The 23364-nt window shown below is 51.6% G+C and overlaps 1 protein-coding gene across 1 annotated transcript in view; it reads left to right on the top strand.

Moving 5' to 3' along the window:
• Nfasc (neurofascin) overlaps nucleotides 1-23364 on the top strand; it is a 168750-nt gene that overhangs the window by 88066 nt on the left and 57320 nt on the right. Inside the window, exons 3-7 of the mRNA XM_052200479.1 lie at nucleotides 9806-9986; nucleotides 15852-15957; nucleotides 17856-18052; nucleotides 18402-18524; nucleotides 20498-20668. Of these exons, the coding sequence (XP_052056439.1) occupies nucleotides 9896-9986; nucleotides 15852-15957; nucleotides 17856-18052; nucleotides 18402-18524; nucleotides 20498-20668 (688 nt within the window). The 5' untranslated portion in view covers nucleotides 9806-9895. The remainder of the gene's footprint in view (nucleotides 1-9805; nucleotides 9987-15851; nucleotides 15958-17855; nucleotides 18053-18401; nucleotides 18525-20497; nucleotides 20669-23364) is intronic.

Below are 23364 nucleotides of genomic sequence, written 5' to 3'. Positions count from 1 at the left end.
TTCAAGATTAAAGGACGGAAGTGGGAGAAAGGACAAGGACAGAGACCTTCCATTAGCGTTCAAGTGAGAACTGAGCCAGAAAGCGAACTGCAGCCCCTGGGCAGCTCCAGCCGGTTCCAGTGGGAGCGTTGCTGGAACACAGGCTTGTGCACACCGTGGCTGCTTTCGGACTCTTGTGGTAAAGGCAATAGCTTGGCAGTCACTGTTCATCTCACAGAGCTCAGTCACTTTCTTCTCCGGGCCTTTTCATAGCGGTCTACGTCCTTAGTGTGACACTGCTAAGCTCTTGCGGGCTCAGAGGATGGACAGTCAAGTGTGGTCATAAATTGGTGTGGGTGTCACTGGGCTGGGAGTAGTGGGGTCTGAGGAGAGAAAGAGAGGCCCCTCATGTCTGAGCTACTCTCAAAATTTGGATTTACACTCACAGATTAGCAGGGCAATGCGGAAAGTCGGGAGGGATTGATTAACCCATGTGCCCTATAATATAAATACAGGGAGCCGGCTGATGACCTGGCCGGCTCCAAGGCAATGCCGCTCATTCAGAGGAATGAGTCTCCAGCCTCCCTTTATTCTCTCTTAGACAGCGGAGGTGTTGTGTCTCAGAAGCCACTTGGAGACCCTCACTCCCCCCTAAGGCCTGAAGCCTACACCCCCACAAACCCCTGTAGGATCTCTCTCAAGAGAAAGGGACCTGGCCTACCCCAGCTGTCTCAATGAAAGTCCCCAAGGTCCAGCAGGTGTCCGTTGGTTCCTAAGTAGTTGTGTCAGGCTCAGACAGTGTTGGCTGTCTTAAGTTTGGAGCCCCACCCTGGAAGTGGGGTGGAGTGAGGTCACGCTTAGAAAGGGCGAGGGGGAGCTCTCCCAGGATGGGAGCAGCACTGTGAATGACGGGAAAGCCTGGCTGCTGAGTGAGCACCTTGTAAGCACCTGCTGGGCCCTGTGTGCTTGGGCATCCTGCTGGTTGAGGGAGATGCCACCTCGTGCCACAGTGAACTCAGGGTACAGCTAGGGAGATGGGTAGCTTGCTAACACCAAGAACTAGCACTTGTTAGGATATCCCAGATACTTTGAGAGCATGTAAAATGTGGACTTCCTTCCTCCAGACTCAATGAGAAGGAGTGGCATGGGAAACCCAAGGAAGGCTTCCTGGTGGAGGTGTTGCCCAGGGACCTAAGTCTGGGTGATGAGAGTCAGGTGAGAAGAAACACAGGTTCAGACAATCTTACAAGACAGATTTGTATAAGGAGAGTGTGGAACTAGCTGGGCGTGGTGGCGCACACCTGTAATCCCAGCACTTGGGAGGCAGAGGCAGGCGGATTTCTGAGTTCAAGGCCAACCTGGTCTACAGAGTGAGTTTCAGGACAGCCAGGACTATACAGAGAAACCCTGTCATAAAACCAAAGAGAGAAAGAGAGAAAGAGAGAGAGAGAGGAACTAACAGTGACCACCCAGAACGTGGGTGAGCAGCAGAACCTATTGAGCCCAAGATGCCCCAAAAAGGGAACCAGCCTCCATTGCAGGTCCCAGGTCCCAGGGCAGGGTAGGAGTGGGTGGGCATCATCAGGGAAAGAGCAAACTCTGAGCGTGTGGAAATTCTGGAGGACCTCCTGACAGCAGGGCATCTTAGCTGACAGGGGAACACACACAGCTCTACTTGGTCTTGAGATGGAAGCCGAGGTCTGAAAGGGGAAACTGGGGTCACTGGCTGTGTTGATCACTTTTCCATCCCTGTGACAAATACGGAGAAAGCTGACTTGAAGGAAGGGAGGAAGGAAGGAAGGAAGGAAGGAAGGAAGGAAGGAAGGAAGGAAGGAAGGAAGGAAGGTGCCTTTGGAGTCACTCTTTCAGAGAGTGATGCTTTCTGTAGTCACATGCTCTTGAGGAGCAGACCAGCATGGCCAAAGCTGTTGGTCTCTTAGTAAACTAGGCTTTGGGGACAAGATCCAGGCATTATGTGCCCATTGCAGTTCGCCCTGTGGAGTAGCTATGGGATCAGAGGATGCCCAGAAGATGTCTTCCTAGGCCTGCCTTGGAACAGGTTCCTGAAGCCCTTGGAGAGAATTCTCCACTCCTCTGCTGTGAGACATGGTGTCAAGGGGTTTGAGAAAGCGTCAGTTTCGTCCTCACCCTGAACACGGTGCAAGGTTCACCTTGCCCTTCTGGGAAGCGGGCTGCACCAGGTTCGGATAATATGAGGGTAGAAACTAAAGACTGGTCTCATGCAGAGGCTGCAGATCCAAAGAGGCACTGTGCTTCCGTCTGACCCTGCCACACTGTGGGGAAAGGGGCCTTTAACACCACATCATTCCTGCTGAAAATCTGGAATGCCTGTGATACAGTTTAAGCTCTGGCCATCAGCGGCCTCTGTGGGTAAGCCTTTGTCTCCCTGACAATACCACATCCCCCGTCCACGGGCACTCTTTCAATAGCCACACCGGCTTCTTTCGGGCCCTTGCATGAACAGATCCACTGGCTGCCACAGGGCCTTGGCACAAGCAGTTCTCCCTACCTAGGAAACTTGTTCTGTCCCATCTTTACAAGATTGGCCCTTCTTGCCTCTCAGGCCTTAGTCAGATGTCACCGAAGGCCTTCCTTAACCCATGCTCTCCCAAAAAACAAGTCATATTGGGACTTCTATTTTAATAAACTTAAATCTTAAAGAATGCTTTTAGGTTTGTGGCGGAACTGAGCTAGCACAGAGGACTCCCACACTGACCCCTGACCCCACTGCAGAGCCTTCCTATAATGCCGTCCTTTGCTGGATCCCACTGACAACCCCTGAGCCACACACCACTGTCACCAGAGCCCCCCAGTACAGATCCTCCTGATACAAATCACATTTGGCATTGTGTATTTCTTGGGTCTGAAAAACTTGCACTGTCCATAAGTAGGTGTGCCACAGAGTCGCACCTCCCCGCTCCTGCACCCTCTGATCTTACTAACTACTCTGCACCTTGCTTTTTCAGAATGCCAAGCAGTTGGGTCATTCTCTTTGTGATGTCTGTTTAAGCAGCTTCTCCTTCTCTTCATGGCTTCAGAATTCACTTCTGTTCCTCGTTAAACGATGCTCCGTCACCCTTATGTATATCACAGTCAAATGATGCATTTGCCTACAGGAGGGCACCATATACCTCTGCACCTTCTCAATAAGCTTCTATAGTGTGTGTGTGTGTGTGTGTGTGTGTGTGTGTGTGTCTTCATCCTTGCTCTTAAGCCTCCTGAATACTTCATTTTGGTCACTTCCAATTCATTTTCCATCATCCCTTGGAAAGGTGGGGTTCGTGCGAGTGGGTCAGCCTTGTTTCCTAGCTCAGTGCCTACACAGTGCGGCTGCAGCGTGAGTGACTGCAGTCTGCTGTCTGCTGCCTGAAAGTCTGTGGCAGCTACCGCTCAGGGGACCAGAGCCACCAGCTGAGCCATATCTCCGGGCTGCCTGTCTTTGTCAATTCAGACATATTGTGACCACTGTCACAGCCTGCCTGAGACTGGGCTGAGGGGGGCTCCTGAAGACGACAGCTTGAAGAAGGGAGCTGCGGGCACCTATTCCATCTGCCAGGGACAGCTTGTAGAATCAACACCGGGGGCTTCAATCTGCGGGGGTGGGGTAGGGGTGGGGGTTGGAGGGACAACCGGGGCCCAGAAAAACAAAAGGGAGAAATAGAAAAGCAGGCTGTGACAGTGAGTGGGTGATTCTCGTAACTGCTCACCCGTCCTGCATAGCCCCACAGGCTACCAGAGCATGCTCTCCCTTCCTTCTTGGGAGGGGAAATCCTGATCCGAAGCAGCAGCAAGCATGTGTGACGCGTTTGCTGTGTGCCCAGCACGTGCCGCGTGATTCCTGAAGGAAGTGCTTCTGCGGTAGAGGCTGGGATTATCTCCACGCTTCAGAAGAGAAGGGCAAAGGAAGCTCTGAGGCTGGGGACCTCCACCTTGTGAGTGGGATGACATTAAAGCAGGCAGTCTGAGGGTGTGGCTTGTGCCCTCGAACTGAGCCAAGAACTGTCGTGCCAGCATCTCCCCTGGCGGGATATCATGACCAAATTCACAAGTGTCCATCTGAGACATTTTGAATCTGAGTCTCTCGGGGGGCTCACAGAGGTCCAGGCAGGTCACTCAAGAGTTTAAGTTCAGAAGTCTGCATGTTCAAATGGTACGCAGCCATTCTGCTAGGGCTGGGTTTGTTTTTCATGGATGATGTATGGGGCTGTGGTTGTGGGTGGCTTCTCCCTGCAACTTAGGAAAGCACCTCTTCTCTGAAGCTTCCTGTTACTTAGTCCTAGTTTTACCTCTATGAGTTAAATGCTAACATTTCGTCTCTTCTTCCATCACTGAGATACCGGTGGCCGGTCTCCACCTGCCCTCACTCCTTCGCTTTCCTTGTAGGGAAAGAAGCTTCCCCCATCCCACCAAGGGGCTCTTACCAGAGCCACAGCCCCATCATGTCCCGTATGCACTAACCCCTTGTGATGCTTAATTTCTCGCCAACTGGACATAATCTAGAATAGCTTAGGAAGCGTCTAAATGATGGATCGTATCTGTGGGGGATTATCCTGATTACTTATGTAGGTGGGAAGACCCGCCCACTGTGGGTGGTACCATCCCTGGGCAGGGATCTTGAATTGCATTTGACTATGGATGTGACTAGTTCCTTTATGGTCCTGCTGCCTTGAATTTCCCTGGTAAAGGACTATAAAATGTAGAACTGTGGGCTTCAATAAACCCTTTATTCCCTAGGGAATAAACCCTTCCCTTTTGCCAGGGTGTTTATCACAGCAACACACACCCCTTATGTTATCAGAAAGGCCTGGAAAAGGACTAGGCCATGCAGTGATGGCCATGCCCCTGTGGTCGAACTTCAAGCAGGCAGTCTTTAGGGATGTAGACATCATTGCTGTAGGTCAGGAGCTCTGCCCCTCCGCACCATGCCCTTTTCGCCCTGGTTCTCAGACTGGGAAACTGTAGGCCTGGCTGATGTGAGGACCTTGGCAGGCCTCTCTGCCCTGTCTGTGCATGGGGTCTTCCATGCTCAGTGCCAGAGCTCTAGGCCCCGCCTCCACTCAAATGGAAATCCCCTCACAGTGTGTGGGGAGGGTTGCACACCATGTACCTGTCTTCTGCACTGGGAGGGCTCCGTGTCTACACTCCCAGTCATCTGTCTTCTGCCCCCTCTTCATCTCTGTGACGATGCTCCAGAGACCAATATTATACCTTTCTCCTCTTGGAGTGAAATTTATCTAAATCATTTTAAGTTCACATTTTAGTTACATTCACAGTGTGTGCATGAACTTCCACTTGTCTAGTTTCAAACCATCCTCATCTTCTCAGAGGAAACCCATTCCACTAGCTGTCACTCCCTGGGCCTCCCCCAGGGTCTGGCTGGCACCAATGGTGTTCTGTCTCTGCTATTTATATGAGATCTAAACATGGGACCGTTTGTATGTGACAGTATGGGTTCTTTCACTGATTGTGCTTGGGAATGGTTCTACATTCTGGCATCCGTCGGTATTTCATTCTTTTCCGTGGCTGGATGGTGGCATGCTATGCATAAACCTCTTCTCCATCTGCCCACAGATGGATGTCTGAGCTATCTCCACTGTTCAGCCACTGTAAGTGGCATAAGCTGTGCCCATGTACTTGTTTGGGAACCTGATTTAAATTCTTGGGGCATATACTTTAGAGTGAGATTAAAGGGTCACGGACAGTTCTCTGATTTAGTTTTGCAAAAACTGCCAGACTATTCACTGCCTTTTACAATAGCATCTTCCCTTTGAGACTTTTCTCTGTAACAAAGACAAGGAAACTGGGTAGAAAAATCCTGGTCTAGGCAGCAGGACGCCTTGCGCCAACCTTGCGCTGGGTGATCGTAAGCAAGTCACCTGCTCTTCTCGGCTCTTTATTCCTCCTCTGAAAAGTGAGGAGATTGGTTAAAATCAAATAGCTCCTATAACATTAAGTAACCTTTGCGCTTTCTGCTCAAGAATGAAGGAGGAGGGATTTATCAGGCAGCGGGATGCAGTTGATGTCTTGATGTCCTTTATCCACTGTGCTGTTAAACTGTGAATTTCAAACATCCCCAACAGCTGGCCTTTTCCCTGCCAGTGTGTTTCTAGTTAATGAACAGCTTCTGGCTTCCTGGCTCCATCAGGATTCCCAGAATGAATACCCTTCCCTTTCCCATCATCATTTCTGCTATTTGGCAGGTCCTGAACCAAACACGGCGGTCAGGGAGCCCAAACTGAGCCCCTACCATGCCTTCCCTGTTCCTTCCCTGGTGTAAGCTCTCTCCACGCTCAGCCTTGAGCTAGAGAGTTGGGCTGATCTCTGTAGCTGAAGCACCTCAAGTAGAAACTTAAGGGTTCTCTGGAAAGTTGGTTAGATGGTGTTTTGCTGGGGCAAACTCATGAAGGAACATTTAGCTGAAGCAGACACAGGAGAAAGAATGTTCTGCTAAAGCAAGCACATGAAAGGGCATGTGATAAAGGATTCTTTGCTAACGACACACCCACCTTATGTATTGGCCCACCTTACACTGTGTAGCTGAGCTCCATTTGTCGGGACGCCATAGAGACAAATGTACCAAAAACCATCTGGTGGTGCGCTACACTTTTCTTACCACTTCTGCAGGCCTGATTGGCAGAGTAATGTCAGCTGAGACAGACGAATGTGCAGAGGCAGGACCTGTGGAGGACACGGGATGTTCACAGGGTATAAATAGGACTCAATAGGATAGTGCAGGAGGCTGAACTAGGCTTGCTTACAGAGAGCTGGCTATGTAATGCTTGTGGGTCTCGCATCTTCACTGAGACGCACAGCTGAGAACTTCTGATGTTCCTCCTGGTCCCTCCTGCTGACTTGTGCCGAGGCTGAGGCCTGGCTGTCTGTGCTAGGTACTGCCACTGCTGCTGATTCCTGTTTGCTCTCCTGACTCTACCAGACTGAGTTGTTGGTATATTCGTGAAGTGTTTGCAAGTGGATTGAGCTGCTGTTGCTAACCTTTGAACTGAACTGCCGATTTCCAGATGACACAGACAGGAGTTGTTTCAAAGAACCTTTCTAAAGTGGTTCACTCCCCCACCCCTACCCCACATTCTTTCTTTCCCACTACCTCTGATGGGTGGTAGGCTAAAGGGAGGTTAAAGCCTTTAAGAAGGCTTTTCATTAAAATTATTTAATTAAAAATAGGTTTTGAAAAAAATTAAAGCATCAGTGGTCTCTCTGGAGGGCAGTATAAAGGCCATCTTGGTGACTTGACCCATGTTTTACCTCCTAGCCAAAGGGCTCTCTTGTCTTCTTCCCATTTGGCTTCCTGGCAGTGTCTGACCTATAGGGAAGAAGATTTTTCCCATGTTAGTTACTCACCAACTTGCGTTTTCTTATGCCACCTGGTGGATTTCTAGAGAAACAGATTAACACACACACACATACACACACACACACATACACACACACACACACATACCTCCCAGACTCCGGGATCTTCACAGAAGAGGGAATGGAAAGATTGTAAGAGCCAGAAGTGGTAGATAATATGATGGTAACTGTTTTCTGGACACAGCAGAGCACTTGCAAACATGAATACACAGTGACTGTGATTAACATGCACCAGACCTGTGCACACCAGACCTGTGCACACCAGATTTGGGCACCCCAGACCTGTGCACACCAGGCCTGTGCACCTCAGACCTGTGCACACCAGACCTGCGCATACCAGACCTGTGCAAGCTCCAGCCAGACAAAATCCCAGCATGGAGTGGGAGAAGGTGAGCACAAACTCCACCACTTATGAGGAGCTGTTGGCATTTAATGGCTGCTGGAAGAGAGAGAGTCAGTTTTCTCAAACGATGTGACCCTTAGTAGGGAGAGAGCCCCACTCCCAGGAGTAGCTGGGCAACACACACTGGACTGGATGGGACTGAAATAAAGATGAAAACTTTGGGTAGGTAAGGAGGAGAAGGGAGAGGAGGTGGGGGGGGGGAGAGGAGAGATATGGGGGAGGTGGGGAGGGGATGAATGTATTCAAATTATATTTTATGAAAATCTCGAAGAATTAATAAAATAATTTTGAAAACAATTCCATCTCTTATTTCATTTATTTTGCTCACTCATTCATTTCTTACCCATCCCCATATCTGACACACATTCTGAGGGGGTATTATATCTTTGGTACTGTGATAAATTCCTGAGGCTGGATAATAGACAAACTTTCCCACTTGTGGAGCTCTCATGTGACTTTTAGGATACCATCAAGGGAGTGGAAGTGGGAATGTAGAACAGCGAAGAAACACTTGGCAAATCCTAATGGAAGAGGCCGAGATCACAGGCTGTCCTGCACAGATGTCAGTCTTTCCTGGGTCAGTGGTCACGACATCCTGCGCCGAGGTCCTGGAGGAGCAGCATGCCAGGGGAGGCTGAGAAAGATCAGATAGGCATGTGGTTAGAAGCTTCAAGCCAGTAAAGGAGATTAGTTAGAACTTGGAGACAATAGTGAGAGTTGTTTGTATTTGTATTTTAGAAATGACGTCAGGGATGGGGGAGAGCAGAGATAGGGGCAGCTTAGGAAGCTGTTACAGCCACTCTAGCCTGGAACACTGGTGGTCAAAACCAAGGAGGTGTGCATGGGAAGGGAGGTAGGTAGATAGACACGCACAGATGCACACACAGAGATGCACGCACACACACAGAGAGGGGGTGGGAAATGGGGTTAGTGTTGCTTGCTGACATGAATGTGAGCATTTTGACATGAGGACGTGGTGATTAGAGATGGTTCCTGCTTCAGGACTCCATGTCGATGACTTCTTCTCCAAGGAGCTCTTGCCCGGGCGGGCCCTGTTCTCCACCTCCTTAGGATGTATGGATGTGTGTACGTGTGTGCGCAGTTGACTTTGGGTTTCAGGTGCCAGCCAGATAATGCAGGGGTAGAATTGTGTGTTCAGCTGATACAGATGTTTGCTAAGGGAAGCTGGGAGGGGGTCTGGAGATGTAACCTACTCCCTTGCTCTTTGGCTTAGCCCTGTATTGCTCGCTGGCAGGCTGGGACTTCAGACAGTATCAGAGTGCTGACTTCTCCTTGGACAGTCCTACCCTAACCCTAACCCTAACCCTAACCCTAACCCTAACCCTAACCCTAACCCTAACGCTAATCCTAACGTCCTAACGCTAACCCTAACCCCTTAACCCTAACCCTAACCACCTAACCCTAACACTAATCCTAACGCTAACCCTAACCCCTTAACCCTAACCCTAACCCTAATCCTAACCCTAACCCTTCTTCATGGGATCAAAGAACATCACTGAGGCCTTATTTCCGAGTCGTTACCCAAACACATTCTGCTCCAGGCACGCTCAGCAGAGGGCCCAAGAGAGGCTTTGAGCTTGGTACATCTTTCCCAGGCCTCTAGGCCAGTATGCCTTTTCGTGACTGCTCTACACAGGGCTGTTTTTCTAACACAGTGGGTCTTCATTCCTCGTGGACGAGCAGCAATGTCCAGAGCTGGTTTTGATTGGCAGCAGGGCCACCTGAGCCCTACTGGCATTGGATGGGTGGAGACCAGAGCTGCCTCTAACACTACCTTACACAGGGCAGTCATTGGATGGGTGGAGACCAGAGATGCCTCCAACACTACCTTACACAGGGCAGTTCCCATGCCAGAGACTGTTGGGTTCCAAGGTTAGACACTCCGGTCTAGAGGCTCCCCTGTTCTGTGGTCAAGAGGCCTCTTGAGTCTTCTGAGACCCTGGGGGTGAGCAGAGCAGAACATAAGTTTAAGAGAAACTAACTTCTGTTTTTTTTTTTTTCTTTCTCCAGCTGAACACTGTCTGGAAAGCCCACATAGAGCGGCACAAGGCATCAAGAGCCCCTGGGCCGGGCAGCGGGGAGCAGGGCCTGGTGCTGAGGATGGCCAGGCAGCAGGCGCCACCCTGGATCCATGTAGCCCTCATCCTCTTCCTCCTCAGCCTCGGAGGGGCCATTGAGATTCCGATGGATCGTGAGTTCTGTGCCCTCTCGTCCTGTTTTACTCCTGATATTAGAGGGATGGGTGTTGGGGAAAGAGGTCAGGGAGGTGAGGGGAGAGAGAGCAACGGCAGATTCCAGGCTTCGGAGCTGCGCTTTCCTCTGAAGACTTGATGTAGTGAGAACCTCTTCTTGGGACTGTAGTTAAGCCGGTTGGTGACTGTGTTGCCCGGAACCTGCTGAGCGGAACAAGGCTAACCCAGTGTGTGATTCCGAGAGCCACACCCACTACTACTCCCTCTACTCACACCCACACAGCCTTGGCCTTGATGTACCCTTTCTAAAGGCAGCTTCCAGGACCATGTGGCGGGCTGTCCTAATCAGTCTCTCTAACTCAATACACCAGAGCTGATGCCCAGTTGTGGTTGGGTAATAAGGAAGATGGCGAACAGCCTAGTAGAGGATTAGGAAGGGCATTCTCTTTGTAAAAAGATACAGCCAAATGAGACACTAAACCATCTTATGTTAACCATAGAAGAGCCGGACACGGGTTCTTTCTGTTACAGCATTCCCTGGGTACTATCAAAACAGGGGTAGGGAAGATTCATTTCTGCTCCGGTGCTCCAGCAGGCCTGTCTGAGCCTGGCATGCTGAGCCAACGTCCGGGTCTCTATCTATTGACTCTACTGCTATATTCACTGACGGCTGTTGATCAGCATCTGTTCCTTGGCCCTGTTTATAAGCTTGTGCCCCTTTGCCACAGTTTTGACACTAGCTGTAGATGTCTTTCTTAGCATCCTCATGCTAAGGTATAGGTCCAGCCCCTCTGCCTCAAGGAATTCATGGAGCCCATGTGATCCTAAGACAGACTTGGGCACTCTCCAGTTAACAGATGACTGAAGGAGGTGGGAGGTGAAGGTGGCCTCCAAGAAGGCCCCACGGGGCTCTAAAGCCAGACCCCTTCCACCACAGTAACAGTTATCTAAGAAGAATCTATTCTTCGGGAAGACAGAGACCAGTAATAACTATGAACTGATCCCAGAAGCAGGCTGGGCAAGAAGACTGCTGCCCGAGCGTGTACACACGGAAGGAGGAGGAGAGAGCTGTGAGACAGGCGTTCCCATGGTGACCGTCTGTGGTTGGCTCAAGGAGAGTTCTCATTAACAGACAGGCAGACGATCTAATAAGCATCGTGATAAGGGTGTGTCCCTGGAGAGGAGGGTACAGAGGAAATTGGGTTATTGAGAACACGATGAAAGCTCATTTCTCTTCTGCTGATTCTCACTCACCTGCCGTTAGATGCCCAGAGCTGGTGGGGGAGGGGTGCCTGCAGAGCCAACACAGAAACAGATGGTATGGACGTCTGTATTGAAAATATGGAGATTTCCAAGCTCTACTAGAGATGGAGATGCAACAGGAACCCACGTACTGCCTGAGGCAGAAGGCTGAGGGCCCTGACTTCCTTGCCACCCTCCCCTCACGCCAGTTTCCTGGTGGAGGTCAAGGAAGACCCATCGTTTTACATTGTACACACAGACCAGGCCCTTCCTTGCTTAGGGTCACACCTCTCACGGTGATGAAGTCAGAATGGAGCCTGCGTCCTTTGACTGTGCTATGGCACGCTGATCCTGCTTCTCTTTAGTCTTTGGACCTCAGTGGAACTGCAGTTGCCCAAGGCCAGACAGGGGACTCCGAGCTCTGCTGAGCTCACCACACACGCTTCTCACAGTGAATCCCATGTGGGCGCCATCCTTAGCTGGCCAAGGTTAGGAAGCAGGAAAGAGGCAGAGCCAGCACCTGGCAGTAGCTCCTCCCTGGGAGGAATCTGTCTCCACGTGGCTGTAGTTGGTCTGGGCTGTCAGGATGGACACCCCATAAAGCACTGCGCCTCCCTACTTGCCGCAGCCGATCTCAATGACTCTTCTGCAGAACTGAACTCAGAATGACACAGCAAGGGCAAGGACTTCCATGGCAGGTTTCTCTTCAGGCTTAGCCACAGCCCTTTCCACGTTCTCTGAGCTTACCTCCCATGAGGGATTGGGACAAGTCAGGTGTTCCTAGGGTACCCCCTTTGTTGATTGGGTGGGGCTGAGGGGACTGGGCAGGAGACTGGCCTGCCAGGTGTCTCCATCATTTGCCCCTTCAGGGCATTCTCTGCACCTCTGGAGCAGGGACACCGCTTCCACTCCGGAGCTTGGCACAGAAGCTTTCTGGAGCAGCACCCTGGGAGGCTGCACAATCCCTTATTGAAGTGCCCAGCCTCTGGCTCCAACTGCCTTGCCAGCAAAGTCACACGCCACCTCCCTTCCACTAGCCTGGAGGGGAACAGCGTGACCTTTGAAAAAAGCAGTAATGGGTCAGCTTGTCAGCCAACATGCGTTTCCTGCCAAAAAAGCGAGTTTCCTGGGAGCTTCCTGATACTTTCCCTCTGCCTTCCACTCAAGGGGATCTGGCATTTCCTCCTAGGAGCCCACAGAAGAGGGCAGCAGACAGGAGAGACCCTCCACCCCACCTCATGCAAACAGCGCTATGGAATGTAACACACCCAACCCTCCTCTTCCATCCTCTCAGGATGGAGCCCAGAAATCAACTACCAGAGCCCAGGAAGAAAAGGGCATGGAGGCAGAGCCCGGAGTCGGGGCAGGCACGGACTCACCCCAACAGAAATGGATGAGACTCTCTTCTTGGAAACCAAAGGAATAAATTCACTCTCTCCCTGACATCGCCAGACAGCAAGCTCGGTGAAAGGAAAGAGCAGCACGCAGTGGGGTGACAGAGAGAAGCACTGTTGTCCTTGTCCTCAGACAGGCTGTCACCGGCACCACCACAACTTGTCTTCCGGCTTGATTCTGTCCCAGCAATAAATCTCTTGGGAGCACAGTGGTGACTGAGATATCATTGTCCCATTAGGCAAGCAGACGCTGAGGAGGCCCTTAGTTGTCAGGTAGGCAGCAGGAGCTGGGGACAGCAATCAGCCAGTTCTTATCTGACTCGGGAATCTCCACTCAAAGAAGTACCTGCCTTCTCTCTTATCCACACCGTCAGGGACCACAGCATCACGAGGCCTGCACCCAGCTAACTCATTTCTAAGGATGGATTTCAAAATTTCTGCAGCAACCTCTGGGGAAACTAGTACCCATCTGTGTGTGAAGTCAGCGTGTCCACAGGACTAGAGCCATGTATCCCCCCCTCCTTGAATTCAACATGCTCTGGAAGGGAACCAGAGCCTGGGAATCATGTACATGAGGACCAGAGCATCACTGCATCCTGAAATGAAGCCAGAGCCCAGCTGGTAGTTAAAAGGAATGTATTTAAGTGCCAGTCCTGCCTGTCTGGAGACTGGCCCCCTCTCTCCCTCGTCCCCTCCTGTGCCAGCTGCACCGGCTTTGGTCTTTTTTAGAATTTCTGTTTTTGGCAGGAAAACCACATGCAGGTGAAAGGGCCAAAACAGGGAGCACTGCACGGCCTGTGTTCAGAGTAGGAGCACTGCAAAGCCTGTGTTCAGAGTGGGAGCACTGCAAAGCCTTTGTTCAGAGTGGGAGTACTGCAAAGCCTGTGTTCAGAGTGGGAGCACTGCACGGCCTGTGTTCAGAGTGGGAGCACTGCAGAGCCTATGTTCAGAGTGGGAGCATCGAAGAGCCAATGTTTAGAGTGGGAGCACCACAGAGCCTATGTTCAGAGCCTTGTTGACTTTCCTTTAGGGTTTTTCATTCCTTTGTTTCCAGTCCAGGCAGACCTGGACAGGTGAAAAGCAGAATGTCCCTTCGTTACTCTGAGAGCCACACCCCGTAGCCCATGAAACCGTTTTAAAAGCCATGCCATGAAGCCTTTCCTTTGCTGGCAGCCTGCAGTGGCCTGCTCATTCCTGTCATAATTCCCCCTTATTCATGTCCTTTTCTCTGCCCCTGTGACTCTCTTGGGCCTAGGTGAGCCCTGGCTCCCTGCAGGCTGCCCTTTCTGAGCCTGCACCTCCTCCTCCGAGTCTCTTCACTCGGGTGGGAAGGCATCAAGATCACCTGAGGCATGCCGCCTCCTGCTCTCCCCTACAGCACTCACTCTGAAAAGGGCAGCCCGAGGTCCCCATGCACCAGCATGACATGAGGGTGGCATGGTGTTCCCTCCCGAAGAGTCTTAGAAACATGTTTCTATCTTTTCTCCACATCTATTTGATCCAAGGCTTGCTTCCCACATCTAAAAACTTGCTACTAACAACATGGTCTGTAGGTCCGTAGGTCTCAGCACCACCAAGGCATTTGTCACCTATGTAGGACTTAGAGTGGATGCAGCCCCGTTGTTAGAGCACTTGCCTGATGTTGTTAAGGCCCTGGGTTCCATCCCCAGCACGGACAGAAACGAGATAGAATCCAGGCGCTACAGCAGACCTCCTGAGGCAGAGCCTGCATCTTCTCTAGCCGAGGGTGATTGATTCATCCGCTTGTTAGAGCGTAAGAAGCAAGAACACACCCGTACAGGGCTCATGAGATCAGACGGGGCTGGCGAGGACGTGGACAGCCTCCCTCTTTGTCCTGCTTGTGAGAGACACAAGAAGGAGCGGTGGACTTGGCCATATGCCAGGATTCTGTCATTCAGGACCAGGAGTTTTGTAAAATGGGCTTTTGTGCAAGAGAGAAGCAGTGTGGTGAGGGAGTGAGGTGTGGGGCCCTCAGAGCTTCTAGAGTTTGGGCCTTTGTCCCATAGAAGTAGCTCAAGTCCCTGCACCTCCATGCTGACCCTATGCACCAAGTCCCCCCCATGCCTCAACAGTGCGAAGTGCCAGGAAGCATCTGAAGAGTCTCTTTCAGGCAATGTTTTCATTTGGGGACATTTTGACTTGCCTGGTAACATCTCCCTTTGGTTACTGGTCCTGCCCCACTGTGTGGCTACAATACCTTTCCCCGCAAAGTATTTGTCTGCTGTGTCTGTTCTTCCGCTTTGCCTGGCTCTTCTGCCAGACTCTGCATCTGGGAGAAACCCCCATGCCCAGTGCTGTCCCCATGATGCTAGGGCGAGAGGACACCCGACAGACAGCTGATCAACTGTGTGCAATAACCCTGTTCTCCTTCTCTCCCCCTCCCAATGCTAACCCACTGGAACTAACAGCAAGCATTCAGAATGAGCGTAAGTGCCTGGTGTGCCTCTGTGCCCTTGAGCCTCTGGGAGGTGGGCGGTCGGGAAAAGGCCAGGGGAGAAGGCTGGACTGGAAACCAGTGGCCTCTTCACTGCCTGCTGGTGCCGATGCAGTCTAGAGCCCTACACTGAGTCCTTTACCAGTGGAAGAGAGCTTCCTCAGAAGGGGGCGGGAGGGCAGGTAGGTGGTCAGAAGAAGGACATGGTTGGCAGCTGAGATGCTCCTTAGCTACTGCAGCTACTTCATCTATGGGTGGCTGGCACTGCACCCTGGGCAGAACACCAGCCTGCTGGTACACAGGGAGGCCCCCCGGGAAACTCTGAGGGACTGAAGCCTCTTTTGGCTCTTGCCTCCGACAGTCTGGTCGTCTGCTGAGACTCGTGGCTCAGAACCCTCGCAGCCCTAAGTTCTACAGGCCTAGCTGGGTTTGTTCCTGTATCCATTCAGCACACAGTTAGCAGGAACCGTTGTGCCCTGGGCAGTGTGCTGGGCACTGGGATGTGAGCTTGGGTAAAAGAAAGCCTGGTTTTCGCTTGCTTAGAGGGATGCCGGATCTTCGTAAGGGGGTTCCTATGCTCAGACTCTGTCGTCCATCCCTGTCCTAGAACCCTGTTTAAGAAATCGCATGTTTAGAATAGGATACTTCTCATGCTTGCCGGCTTGCCCGCTTGCTCAGGTTGCTCCGGACGCTCTTGATTTTAGCCACTCCCTAAGCCAAGGTCAGGGCAGGTCTCCACGGTTCTGACCCTTGCCACATGTGTCCCGTTGCAGTGACCCAACCCCCAACTATCACCAAGCAGTCTGTGAAGGACCACATCGTGGATCCCCGCGATAACATTCTGATTGAATGTGAAGCTAAAGGCAACCCCGCCCCCAGGTGAGTGGAGGGGGAGGGGGCCTGAAAAGCCACACACACACACACACACACACACACACACACACACACACACATATGCACAAACATAAGTCTATGTACAACAGCTCTTTATTAAAATATTTGGTTCATTTATCCAAAGAATATGCATTGACACCCTCCAGGTCCCATACAGGAGGGCTCGCTTTTGATTAGCGGGTGTGAAGTGGCCACCTGGCTCAAACCAGCTGGGCAGAGGCTGCTATCACTGTGTGGTCAATGAGAAAGCTGCGTCCAAGCTCTGAGCCTCTCTTTCCTCTTCAGGAGGGGAAACAAACAAACCAGACCTGCCCTTATATTTGTGGGGGGTTTATCACTGTTTTCAAATTGGGAAGTTTATCTCATAAGGAAACTGGGCTCGAAGGTGTCGAACGGCTTGTTTCTGTTGCAGTGAATCCTGAAATCTCAGTGTGTATCCCAGGCTGGCCTGAAACTCATCATTCTCCTGCCTCAGTCTCCCCCTCCTAAGCAGTAGGGTTTCAGGTGTGTGTCACTAGACCCAGCCAGATGTTATTTTTCTGACTGTTCTGTGTGACCATCATCCACTCCATGTTCAGGTTATGGGAAGTCCCTATTCCTAGCTAACTCAAGGTTTTCATTCTGAGCTTGTCTTTGCTTGTTTCAACGAAGTCAGGAGAAGCCTGTCCTATCCAGACCGGTCTGATCTGCTACATGGTCTTATTTACTCGGCCCTCTTCCTCTGGGGCAGAGCCAGTGTCTTCCCAAGAAGAGGGGGAGATTTTAAATGCCTGCACCTCCAGTCACCAGCTTGATTGAACTAGGGGTAGAACAGGGTTTAGACTCTCACTCCCTCCCTACCAAGGCCAGCTCTGGTTCTGCCAAATGATACATTGTAGCAAAGTGGGGATGTTAAACAATATGTAACATTCTCAGAGGAGAGTGTGTCTCAGACCATGCAGTGGAGGAGGCTTGCTCTGGCCCTGGGTTCCGGTGATGCAGTCGAGCCAAGAATGATGAGAACAAGATTGGTCTTTTCCACCTGGATCCTCTGAGGAGGACAAGGATTCTGAGTATCCACCACCGTTCCTGCCTCTTGTTGTGTTTCTATCACATCAGCCCAGGGAGCCAAGAATGTATGCTGCTGGCTTTCAGTGTCAATCTGAGGGACACAATGATGATGATGATGATGATGATGATGCTGTCTCTTCCTCCCTCCTCCTCTTCCTCTTCCTCTTTCCCTCCTTCCCTTCCTCCCTTCTTTCCCTCCCCCTCCTCCTCTCTTCTCAAATGAAGGGTAGAACTTAGATCCCTGCATATACCAGGCAAGAGCACCCTCCCTTCAGCCTGTAGGAGCATTTTAGACTCTTTACAGCTCTGTTTCCTTAGCCTGCCTGTTCTTCAAAGCTACCCTTCGATGGGTCCCATGCCGCTATTCCAGGGTTATCATGAAGCTCTTGTCAAACAAGGAACAAGGCAGCCTGTGCCACTGATGTTGGCTTCAGAGAAAATTATGCTATTAAGGCTTGGCAGAGCAGACGAGGCAACCTTGCGTCCCTTAGGAAGAGAGTAGGAATGTCACAAGGGAAAGAAAGTTGCTAACGCTGGGTTTGACTGGTTTGTTTAAGAAACAACCCCTGAGTTCTGTGCTCACAGAACAGAACTGACCAGAGAAACTGGATGCCTACTGCCTGTAGCCAGCCTTAGCTAGCGATAACACTCCTAGTGTGTGCAGCCCCAGTAGACGTGACCTGGGCCTTTGCATTCTCCCAGGGTGATCAGGTGGCTCTGCCCAGCCAGGGCTGGGTCTGTTAACATGTAGGTAGAGTAGAAATCGAGTGGGGACTAGGAACCGACCCATTCCAGTCCTTACTTACAGTTGGCCTGGCCCCTGTCATCCACAGTTTTCACTGGACTCGCAACAGCAGATTCTTCAACATTGCCAAGGACCCTCGGGTGTCCATGAGGAGGAGGTCTGGGACCTTGGTGATCGACTTCCGCAGTGGCGGGCGGCCTGAGGAGTATGAAGGGGAGTACCAGTGCTTCGCCCGGAACAAATTCGGCACTGCGCTTAGCAACCGCATCCGCCTGCAGGTGTCCAGTGAGTGCCAGGGGCAGGGCTGCTGCTGGCTCCCCGGTGGGTGGGAGGCCCTGCCCGCCGCGGGTCTTGCCCACCTCCAAAAGAATCCTAGAAAGAAAACTTCCAGGCTGGTCAGTACAACCTTGAGAGATGATCTGAACCCTGGAGGAGGGGAGGGGACAGGGCAGCTGAAGATGAGCATCCACTGTCACAGAAAGTTTCTCCCTCCTGTCACGTGCCACTCCGTATGTCCTCTCTCTCTCTCTCTCTCTCTCTCTCTCTCCTCCCTCCACTCTCCCCTTTCCCCTTCTCTTGAGTCTGCCTGGCTCTTGCTGTCAGCTGCACCTCACCCTCTTCTGTTTCTCTCTAGAATCACCCCTGTGGCCCAAGGAAAACCTAGACCCCGTTGTGGTCCAAGAGGGCGCCCCTTTGACACTGCAGTGCAACCCCCCACCTGGCCTCCCGTCCCCCGTCATCTTCTGGATGAGCAGCTGTAAGTGTGGAAGTCTGGCCTCTCTGAGCACCCAGCTCTAGAGGATGCAGGGGGTGGGGGGTGATGGTTAATATTAATTGTGAACTTGTCAGGCTCTAGAATCAACGTGGAGATGAATCCCTGTCTATAAGGGATTTCTAGGTCGGTCAATCCAAGCGAGGAAACCCACCCTAAATAGCGATCCGAGCAGCAGCCTGTATCTCTGTTCCCTGACTGTGGATGCTGTGTGACCAGCTACCTCATATGTCTGCCACTGTGGTGGACTTCCTCTGGATTTTTAAGCAAAAACTAAATAAACAGACCACAAAACACCATTCCTTAAGTTGCCTTGGTTCAGAGATGCCGCAGCAGGATGGGAGCTGGCGGCAGGGCTCACTCTGAGTCTGGGGACGGGCTTGTGAGAGGCAGATGTGAAGCGACCACGTGGCTCAGACAGCTGTGTAGAGGTTGACATTACTGCGTGGTCAGGAGCAGGGGGCGTCAGAGCTCTGAGAAGATGGCTCTGTGCACCACCATCGCCCCTCTCTTCCTCCTCACACATGTGGGGGAGGGTGGCTGGCCGTCAGCTGGCCAGTTCCTCCCTTACCTGTTAGGTCACATTTATCTCTGAGTTAGGTCCATGACACCCCTGGAGTAGGTCTCACAGACCTCCTCTTCTGTCCGCCCTCACTAAGGGCTCCCCAGCCCACAATCTCATCCACAGTCTCCCTAGGCCTTAGGACCGGAATCAGGTAGCCTCGTTGCATGGTTTTACTGGCTCCTCTCGCTTCAGGACAAGCCTAGACTCCTATCCTGGGACAGTCACCTTTGTGACCTGCTCTTGGCTTCTCCAGCCCTTCCTCCTCAACCTTCAGCTCCAGGAAGGCTTCTGGTCCTTCCTGCCTTCAGACACACTCCCCTAGCTCCCCTAGCTCCTCAGGACCTTGGAGGTCTGTAGTTGTGCCTGACACAGACATGCAGACTTCAGGGTTCTTCTCAGGACCCCCTAGCGGACAAGGTCCCCTCTGCAGTCCTGCCCTTCCCCCAAGAACACGCTCCTCTCCACACCACATTACAATGACAACCTATTGCCCTTCTCTCCTACTGGACTGAGGGTTTGTCTTTCTTTTCCCAATCCCTGAAACACGTGACCTGGCACATAGTAGGCACTCAACAGGTCTCTAAGGAACGATTTGAAGAGTGGAGCACCTGCTGTGGGACAGCTGGCATCGCTGACACGAAAAAGAAGCTGTGAGGATAGGAAGTAGATCGGCCTGGAGTGTAGGTCGGCAGACCCGAGAGCTCAGAGAGCTCCTCCTTTGTTAGCACCAGGTCCTGAGACACAGCCACGGTGACATCCTCAGCCACATTGTGTGAGGCCACTCACCCTCTGGTCTGCAGTTCACTGTCTCTGAAACTGGAAGGCCTCCTAAAATCGACAGTGTGGATCATCAGCTGCCATACCTCTGACCATTACAATTAAAACTTGCATTTCTTTTCCTTAAGGGTAAACAAAATAAAAGTCCGCATTATAATTGATGACGGGCTCAATTTTTATTAAATGCAGCAAGACCGAGTTCAGATGGCCTTGGCGCACTAGTGAAAACCCTTGTGTGCTCTGGCATCCGCTGGGTGCTGAGGGATAAAGATGAAAGTGTGTCGCTTGTTGCCTGCACAATGCTCCCCATGGATTGTGTGCACTTGGTCCCTGACTCAAGGCCTCGAGGTCAGTCAGGCTGTGGCATGAGCGGGAATCGGAAGGCTGCAGCCACAGTACCTGGGCAAGTCGGGCATGTCCATCTGAGTCTGAATGCACCCCTGCATGCATGCAGTCCCCCACTTCCCTATAAGGAGGGGGCACACCCCTGCTGCAGCATCAGGAGGAGCTGACTAAAGGTAGGAAGTGCCAGATCCCACCTGGTCTCCTGAACCGTGGTGATGATTATCACCAAGTCCGCCTGCTAACCTCCTGTCACTCCTCTGCCTTCCCACAGCCATGGAGCCCATCACCCAGGACAAGCGTGTCTCCCAGGGTCATAACGGGGACCTGTACTTCTCCAACGTCATGCTGCAGGACATGCAGACCGACTACAGCTGCAACGCGCGCTTCCACTTCACCCACACCATTCAGCAGAAGAACCCCTTCACCCTCAAGGTCCTCACCAGTAAGTGGAGGCCCTGCTCGGGGCTGGGGCCACAGGGCACAGTCCCTAAGAGCACACGTAATGCCTACCTGAGGCTGGCCCAGAATCCTCTCTGGCTCACGGTGCCCGAGCCACTGCCGCTGCCACTGCCTTTGGCAGCATCAGAGGACGCAGGAACCTTGTGTCGACTGTAGTCCTAGGCTACGCCAGTGTTTGTGCCTTGGTAGGAATCACAGTCGCATACTGAGGTCCAGCCCTATCTTACCTCCACAGGCTTGGGCTCTCTGGGGCCCTCAGCACACACTCAAAAGTTGCTGGAGTTAGAGATGACTTTAGGTGACCGTCACGTCAGGAATCCCTATTGCTCGTGACTTTCACTTCTGGTCATTGGCTGCCTGTCTTTCCAGGAGAAAGCCAGTACACAAGGTAGCAGGATCAGTGGACACGCTGAATGAATTGCGTTTGGTTCTGTAATGTGTATTTGCTGAGCCACCTGGAGGTGCTGTGTCTATAAACTGCAGATTTACCTTTCACATTGTGGGGCTTAGTTTTATCCCCTTATTATTTCTATTTTTTTTAAATGTATTTATTTATTATATGTAAGTACACACACCAGAAGAAGGCATCAGATCCTATTACGGATGGTTGCGAGCCACCATGTGGTTGCTGGGATTTGAATTCAGAACCTCTGGAAGAGCAGCCAGTGCTCTTAACCACTGAGCCATCTCACCACCACCACCACCCTTATTATTTCTGACTAATACAAAAATAGTTTGAATTCCCTGACCCACTCCAGTGCTGGTGGCTCTCTACAGGCACATAAGGACAAGCCAGGCAGGAGCTTCGGCTACGCAGTCCTTAGCTTGTTCAGGATATTGCCTGGGTTCATTTATACCATGGACGTGTAACATGGCTTGGAGAGGACCTCCTGAAGAGTCTCTAATCTGTCTGACTCACGCTGTGAATGTCACTGTGGGTATTGTGCTGTGGATGGCGAGGATTGTAAGGATGCCAGGCGACAGGTACCACGGGTCAAAACGAGGCTGAGCCTCAGCTTCTCAAAGCCTGCGTCCAGGAGTTCATGCAGCCCTGGGGAGCCCCTTGGGGAAAAGCCTAGATGTCTTGTTCAGCACTGGGAGGCCTCTTTAGTCTGTGTCAGTGATGGGCATGAGCACAATGGCGTCCACACAGCCATATCCCTTCCCTCAGGGATGTGATGCCCGCCCGTAAGGACCATCAACCTCTGGTTTGCTTCTCATGGTTTCTACCTCTTTCGTCATTGTCTTCTTCCTCCTCCTCCTCTTCCTCCTCTTCCTCCTCTTCTTTCTTCTGTTCTCTCTCTCTCTCTCTTCCTTGTTTTCTTGCCATTCTTTCCCTCTGATCACCTGCCTCCTTGTCTGTGATCTGTCTTTACCAGTGGGTGTTGGCTGCCAAGGTGAGACAGGCAGCCCAGGGGATTCCTCAAAGCCCATCAAGGAGCCCTGCCGGATGCTGCAAAGTCCCTGGCTCTCTAACTCCTGGACCCATCCCCAGGAGACCCCTGGGAAAGGAAGTTGATTTGCCTGCGGCGCCTCCTCCGTGTACTTCAGGTGACTCTCTGCCAGCTGGCTGAGTGAAGGAGGACAGTGTGGTCAGCCCAGGACTTCTGAGTGGCCTCTGCCAGGACAGGGCTGGCAGTGAGGAGGAGCCAGCAGGAAGAACAGTGCTGTGGAGAGAAGGACGGTCCTGCCCAGCCTTCGTGTCCCCCTAGAAAGGCTGATGCTGGAAGGCTGCCGTAGCGGCAGGACATGAGCCAGGTGCCATGCAGTTCTGGGCAGAGCCTGGGAGCATATTCCGGTTAAACGACACTTAGCTATGGAACTTTCTGGAAGCATTCTTTTCTCTAGAGGAAGTCAGTAAGGGATACTTGTCTCTGCTTCACTTCAAGTCGCCTGTGCTGTTGGAAACGCTCCTCCAAATGACAGAACCCTTCTTGGTAACCTGAACAGAATGCTAGCAGCTTCCTGGAGTCCTCCCAAGAGCAGCTCTGACTGGAAACAAGTTCTGGGCATCTGAGCCAGCCTAGAATTGGGCACAGTTTCTTAAAATAGCACAGTTGGGCTCTGTTGACTTTCCTGTCTGGAAAGGGCACAGGCTTTCTTTACCTCCTTCAGAACCAGGTCTGGGTGGGAAGCCAAGCTATCTGCCTGGAGTTTGCCTTTGGGAACAAAACCAGTCTTATTACACTATTTTTATGAATTGCATCAAAGGAAGAGGAGAAAGATTTACACATATATTAACATGTACATGTATATATCAAAATGCTATACAACCTAAACATTATTTTTAATTTGTTTTATAATGAAGTAAAAGCAAACCAGGTTGAGTCAGACTGACAAAGACAGACGTGACTTTGTCCATACTGTGACAGGCCTAAGGGCTCTTACTGCTACAGTAGGAGGTATCCTGGTTAGAGAGGAGGTTATCTGCCGAGGCAGACATTGGAGTGTACGCTACACTTCCTTTGTGTTCAAATGGTATTCCTCAAGAACAGAGTCTCCCTAAATCTCTTACACAAGCTCCACAGCTGTAGCAAACTTGGCACCTTGCTCCTCTCCCGGAAGAGAGAGAGGCTGTGTTATACCTGAGAGCATGGGAGTGAAAGAGGAGGAACCCCCTTTTAGCTGAGCACACCACTGGGCTCCCCCAGAGGAAAAAGAGAACCTTCTCTCCCAAGC

This window comes from Apodemus sylvaticus, chromosome 12 (genome assembly GCF_947179515.1).
Source record: "Apodemus sylvaticus chromosome 12, mApoSyl1.1, whole genome shotgun sequence".
In the NCBI taxonomy this organism is placed as follows: Eukaryota; Metazoa; Chordata; class Mammalia; order Rodentia; family Muridae; genus Apodemus; species Apodemus sylvaticus.
This window is presented reverse-complemented; position numbering and strand designations above follow the sequence as displayed.